At 37.1% G+C, this 6,846-nt stretch overlaps 1 protein-coding gene across 1 annotated transcript in view; it reads right to left on the reverse strand.

The window, feature by feature from the left end:
- The window catches only part of LOC127649766 (unconventional myosin-X-like), a 79,725-nt gene extending 73,950 nt beyond the window's left edge, over nt 1-5,775 (reverse strand). The window contains exon 1 of the mRNA XM_052134994.1: nt 5,629-5,775. Coding sequence (XP_051990954.1) covers nt 5,629-5,649 — 21 coding nt within the window. The 5' untranslated portion in view covers nt 5,650-5,775. The remainder of the gene's footprint in view (nt 1-5,628) is intronic.
- Between the last annotated feature and the right edge of the window lie 1,071 nt (nt 5,776-6,846).

Here is a 6,846-nt window from a genome sequence, read left to right on the forward strand (position 1 = left end):
AAAACCTCTCACTTTGAAGTTAAAAAGTGCACTGTGTGTGTGTCCTTGTATTGTGTTCCTAAACTCTTAAAATAATATCAGACTTTTGGAGGACATTCAGGTTGGGCAGAGTAAAGGATGAAAAACACCAGAATTACTCTAATCTCAATGCTGCTTACTGAGCATGTTTAGTGCTTTACACACACACACACACACACACACACACACACACACACACACACACACACACACACACACACACACACACACACTTCTCCATAGCTCCCTCTGTCTCCGTCTGTCCCCCTCTCTTTCTTTCTCTCATCTGGCTGCAGGAAGTGAGGGATCAGATATCGTTTGGGTCAACAGGAAGACAGGCCAGTGATGAAGGGCATTTATGCATACTTTCATCCCAAAGATCCCAAATTCATCTCTCTCATGTTATGTTAAAGTTTAAGTTTGGTGTTCAGACCAGTTTTCTAAAACAAATTTAACCAAACTTTCTCACCAAGCAACCCCCCAAAACCCACACATACACTCGTCTTTATTGCTACATGACCTACTTTTCCAAATGCAGTCTTGTTTTCTCTCTCTTTCTCTCTTCTACAGTGAAAAATGTGTGTTTATACTTCACGATGAGAGTGAATGGTAAGATATGTGGACTATATAAACTTACACAGAAAACAGACAAAGACCATCTTCATGCATGGTCTTTGTCTGCACCTGGTCAAAGCTTAGAAGCATGATAAAGATTTAATTGTGATGAATCATATCAGGAAGTTCTCTTCTTATGCGTTTTCTTTCTCTCTGTTTAGTAATTATAATGCTTTAGTCATTCGTGAACAAACAAACCAGCAAAGCAATCAAGTATTTGTGTGCATGTGTTTATTGACGTGAGAGTGTTGTTCCAGCAACATTGAAAGACATGTGGAGCAGAAATGTGGAGCACTCTTTAACTTTCAGAACAAATGGATAAATACAAAATTAATCCACTAACAGTTCTCTCCTAGACTCTTTCACTCTCTTTCCCAGTTTCTCTCAGTTAGTGTACATACTAGGTGGTTTTCCTGTTCCGAGTATCAGACTCCTGTTTACAAGCAGCTTTGAATCACTGTGCTGTGTAATCATTAAGCTACTCATAAGATTTAATGCGTGTCTGTGTGTGTCTGTGTAACAAAAAGGATTACCTGACTCCCTTGTGTGTGTGTGTGTGTGTGTGTGTGTGTGTGTGTGTGTGTGTGTGTGTGTGTGTGTGTGTGTGTGTGTGTGTGTGTGTGTGTGTATTTGTAATTGTGTTGTATAGTGATGGAGTGTTCAGCAGCAAGATCCTTAAAATACCTGAGGACAGTAAATTTGTTCTGTGTAATGTGTGTGTGTGTGTCCAAAGACGAGATCCAAGCAACCCATTTGTCAATGAATAATGTCTCTTTTAAAGGGATCGTTTACACAAAAATGAAAATTCTCTCATTATTCACTTACCCTGATGCCATCCCAGATGTGTATGACTGTCTTTCTGTCTTTCTTCAGCAGAAGCAGAGAGAGCTCTGTCAGGACCTTATAATGGATGTACACGGGTGCCAGCACTTTGATGGTCCAAAAGTCACATTTAGACATCGATAGGTTCATGTAAAAAAAGTCGATAATGAAAATGTTTGAACTTTACTTTTACATCCAGGGCTCTGATGCAGTTTTAAATGGCCGAACTCTTGTGCGATGTTCTTTCTTCTGTTGTAAATAAGTGCTGCTTCCGAATTCTTGCGTGAACTCACCGAAACGCTTACGTCACGCTTCGTGTCAGCTTTTTATTAGTTAATAACATTTTAATTATCTATTTATATTTTACACAAAGGTCTCGATTCACTTCAAAAGACATTCATTGATTAACTGGAGTCATGTGGATTACTTTATTGCTGTGTAAATCAGATTTTTGGACTATCATTATAAGGACCTGTCAGATCTATATTCTTCTGAAAATCTTTTTCATTTGTGTTCTGCTGAAGAAAGACAGTCATAAACATCTGGGATGGCATCAGGGTAAGTGAATAATGAGAGCCTTTAAGTCAAAATCAACAAAAAAATAAACATTTAATTCTACTCATGCAAGGTACAGATAAGATAAAGCCATCGAGTCCTCCCTCTTTAACATGCACCCATTTCTATGCCCTTTACAGAAATGCAGGGTTTCCTTAAAGAGACAGTACCGCTTTGAGCATGTATTCAGCAAATCATTTAAATTGTACAAACTATGCAATTAAACCATAAGCATGAAACAAAAATCTGAGATCTAATATCTTATTTATTGATTGAATACATGGATTTGTTCATTTTTAAAAAGCCAAAATGTGACCAAAATGATGAAAAACTAATAACATATCAGTAGTAAAATTTATATTTTCGTAATGTACCTAGTTAGAAGGTCCCCTGTATAATTAATACATTAGCTGGGAGAGAATTTATTTAATATGTAAGCAAAAGGGACATTATAACTGAAATATACCCATATGGATCGATAATGAATCCAAATATTGTAATCAAACAGGATATCTGCATTAAAGTTGAGTTGATGTATGTGTCCTTTCTGATGTTATACATGTTAATTTTGGAATGAAGACTTTTATCAATTTATCTGATATATAAATTGTTTCATGGCCATATATGAAGTGTTTCATGGCCAGGGTACTTTGGTTTTGACACGAACGCTTAGCATCTGTGTACAGTCAAATGCTCAGCCTTTCAAAGTACACTTTATTTGACAACTTCATTATACAACTGCTATGAGATACTGGACTATTTCTATTCAGGAATTGAGACACGATTATACAAAGTTATACAAATACAGGTATCTTTTGACCTCCTCACACCCACGTGCACATCTTCTCTGTGACAGCAATGGCTCAAATGTGAGTGCTGCCACCTTGTGGACCCACTACTCAGTGCAAATAATTCCTGGCGCATTCGCATTCTGAGTATGCGCTCATAGGCGGAAATTGTCCCCCCCATCTGAGGGTTGCCCCCCCTAAAATATCTTTAAAATATGTGTATTGTAAATAATATAATGATATATACTTACAATAATTGTTTAAGAAATAAAATAATACAAATGCAAACGGGGCAACAACAAAAAAAACCTTGGTGTCCCCTTCAGAAATTGCTCTTGAGAATTGTTATGTTTATTGTCTCCGCCAACATTTTGATGAAATTTTTGCCCCTGTATGCGCTGTTAAAAAAATCAGGCTGCATGTGTTCAGTGCTCGAGCACTCGGCTGATAATTAAATTTGCATCATACGTCCTGTACGTGTCTAACCGAAGTATACTTTGGGCTTAAGATCCACCCCCTCTGTGTGTTTCACTATTTCACTAGGGTTAACATTGATTTCCCTTTTAAGAACTTAAACTTGCTTAAATATCAACAGCAATGCAGCAGAAAAAAAGCAAGGAGACAGAGAGTTAAATCCTTCATATTCAAGAGAAATCAAAGTGAATTCTGAGTATTTGAGACCTCACTATTGCACCTGCAGCTTTACAAACAGAGGAAGAAGAAATGAGATTTAATCTATTTCAAAAACTCATATTTTCTGCTTTCTGATTGACTGCTCTCTCTAAAAGAACCAATAACCTGGTGTGTTTATTTTCCCAGAGTGTCACTCCTCTCTGCTAAATATGTCAAACTTTACCTGCGACTCTGATTGGCCACCTCACAGGAAGAGCTTTACCTTTGCGTAAACTCCGCCTACAGCAACTGCAAAGAGGCATTAACCTTTGTGACACTGCTATGCAAACACAGCCATATAAACACACCTAAAACAAACATGCACATCTGCAACCATAAGTGCAAACAAATTTGTGCATGTGCATCCGAGCTAAACCAAAAAGCTGAAGAAATTAAAAGTAGGGCAGTTAGTATGAGAAAATAAATGGTCTCTCTAAGAGCTATGTGTGAGACAGAAATCATGCTCTCTCTCCCTCTCTCTCTCTCTCTGAGGTTATACATGTATAAAAGCTTTGGGTGAAAACTGTCTCTTTCAGATTCAGATGGTAAAAAAAAAGACATGTTACATTGCCAAAGCATAATAACATTAAATATGTCTTTTTCTATATATGTACTAGTTAGTCATGAACTGTAGAAGAGTTGTCTGTGAGAAAGTCATTCACAAGCTCTTCTCCGCATTCCACTCGCATGTTTCGGTTTAATCTGCTCTGTCTCTTTTTAAAGACACATCTCCTTTTGTTCAGAACCGATTCGCCCGCTAGATATGCAGCAGCATGTGGATATTTGACACTAATGTGAAAAGTTGGTACAGTGCTCATGCAGCTTACTGCTTTTTTGTGCTTCCCTTCATGACCACGAAACTCTTAATACATAAAATATAGCAAATATCTGAGTCGGAGCAGGTGAGTTGTGTTTTGAATGGATTTATTTCATTAGAGCCACAACTTTACAGGTGAACAGCTCCTTCTGAATGTCATAACGATCCGCCTCTAGCCAATATTGGGAGCGTTCAGTTGTGACTCAAAAGGGAGCGGCTCGAGCTACTGATCGTCATCTCGCGCTCATGTCACAATCAGGTCACCAGGATGAATAATTCTACAATCTGATATCTGGCATTACCAGTCCTGACATGCATTAACCCAAAATTACCTTTACAACATGGATTAATTTAATTATATTTAGCATTTTTTTATTATTATTATTATTATATAGTTATTATAGTAATTTATTATTAGTATTATATTCTATTACCATTCTATAACAACAATTATAGCCTAATTATATTATTTAATAGTTAGTAATATTGTTTTAATTAGCATTCTATTTTATTATCATTCTATAAGTTTATTCTAATTATTCAAATACATTATTACTATTATATAATGCTAATAGAATATATCAATAATATAATGTCATTAACAATTATTATTATATTATAAAATACATAATAATAATACGATATTGTAATAATATAAATATAAATAATATTACAAAGTATAATAATAATAATCATCATCATCAAAGGGCCTAATAAAGTCATATTTATTATTCTAATAAATGCAATAAGTTATTTGTATTATCATAATAATTGTTAAAAGAGGTATAAACACTGAACAGATGCTAAGTGCAATAGCCTACTATTTGTTAATTCAGCGAGTGCTAAGGTGAGGGTGCTGAGGGTTTATGTTTGGACTTCTAATAATAGAAGCGGGATATAGAGGTAAACGTGAAGAAAGATAAGGAAGTGCCTGCGTGCTTCGCTGGGAACCGTCCCAAACGGCAGGAGCCCAAACAGCTTAGCTCCGTTAGAGAACCGGGCCATGACTGAGCGAGTCGTGCGCGCACACATTAATAACACACAAATACGCACGCGCGCACACATTAATAACACACACATACGCACGCGCACACATTAATAACACACACATACGCACGCGCACACACAACACGTTAAAAAACGAAATGAAAAAGAGCAACAGCAGAGAAAAAATATACACCTGGAAATTTTCATAGTAGGCTACAAAGCAACTGAACTTGTAAAAGCAACTTTCATGAGTTTTGTTCAATAGGACAGAAATAGCAGAACATCGCTCTTGCACACATATACTGACAAAAATACAATATATATATATATTTTTTTTTTTACATAAAAACTTACCTCGGTGAAAAAGTTATCCATTGTCCTTATAATTATTAATATGTGTGTTCTTCATAGGAGTCGACGAGCCGATCCATCAGTGACACACAAAGTGAAAAGAGCCTGGCAAGTCTCTCACTGCATCTCACTGTTCTCCAGGAACCACTGAAGCCTGTCTGTTTCTCTCTTTCGCAGAAACACGTCTTTGTTTCAGACCGTACAGATGTTTGAAGCTCTCATGTGCCCCGCTGCAAGTCACGAGAGTAAGGAAAAGAGGAATATTTCACGAGCGCTGTGACACCGCTGCTCGTGAAGCGCAATTGTATATTCGAGACAGGATATAAAGACACGGCGCGAGGTCACTTTATATGCCGGTGTGACACGCGCCTCGGTGACACCAGCGAGGGCTTCGACACTAGCCAAGTTTTAGCAACGACTCCGCTGCGTCGGCTCCCTGTCCGGTGGCTCCGCCCAGCGTACAGTTTGAATGGCAAAACTTCTGGAGCCCCGTTGCCTCGCGCGCTCCACCTGCTGTTCCCGTGGTGAGGATGCTCGAGACAGTCAGCACAATTACCGAGATCATTAAGTGAAACGGAGAGTTAATTATTATTAATGATATATACCTACAGCATATATAATTATATACACAGCAGGAAACACTTATATAAAATACGAATATATACTTGTAAATATGAATATATAAATATAAAGCATAATATATAGTTGTAAATCCTATATATACACACATTTATACACACTGGGTGGCCCAAAAGTTTGGAATAATATACAGATTTTGCTGTTTCGGAAGGAAATTGGTTTAATTCACCAAAGTGGCATTCAACTGATCACAAAGTATAGTCAGGACAGTACTGATATATAAACAGCACCATCCCTGTTGGAAAAAAGTCATATTTGATCAAACATATTTGACAGGCCCAGATTACCAGTTATGGTGCTTAGACCACTACACCACCACCATTGTGTTTTACTCATTGTGTTTGTTTTTGAGTTGCCACAGTATGCAATAGACAGGCAGGTCTTAAGGTCAATATTGGGTCAAAAATGGCAAAAAATAAAGATTTCTCTAGAGACTCATCAGTCAATCATTGTTTTGAGGAATGATGGCTATACAATGCTTGAAACTGCCAAAAAACTGAAGTTTTCATACAAAGGTGAACACTACAGTCTTCAAAGACAAAGAACAATTGACTCTAACAAGTACATTAAGAGATGTAGAAG

Source organism: Xyrauchen texanus, chromosome 9 (assembly GCF_025860055.1).
Source record: "Xyrauchen texanus isolate HMW12.3.18 chromosome 9, RBS_HiC_50CHRs, whole genome shotgun sequence".
NCBI lineage: Eukaryota > Metazoa > Chordata > Actinopteri > Cypriniformes > Catostomidae > Xyrauchen > Xyrauchen texanus.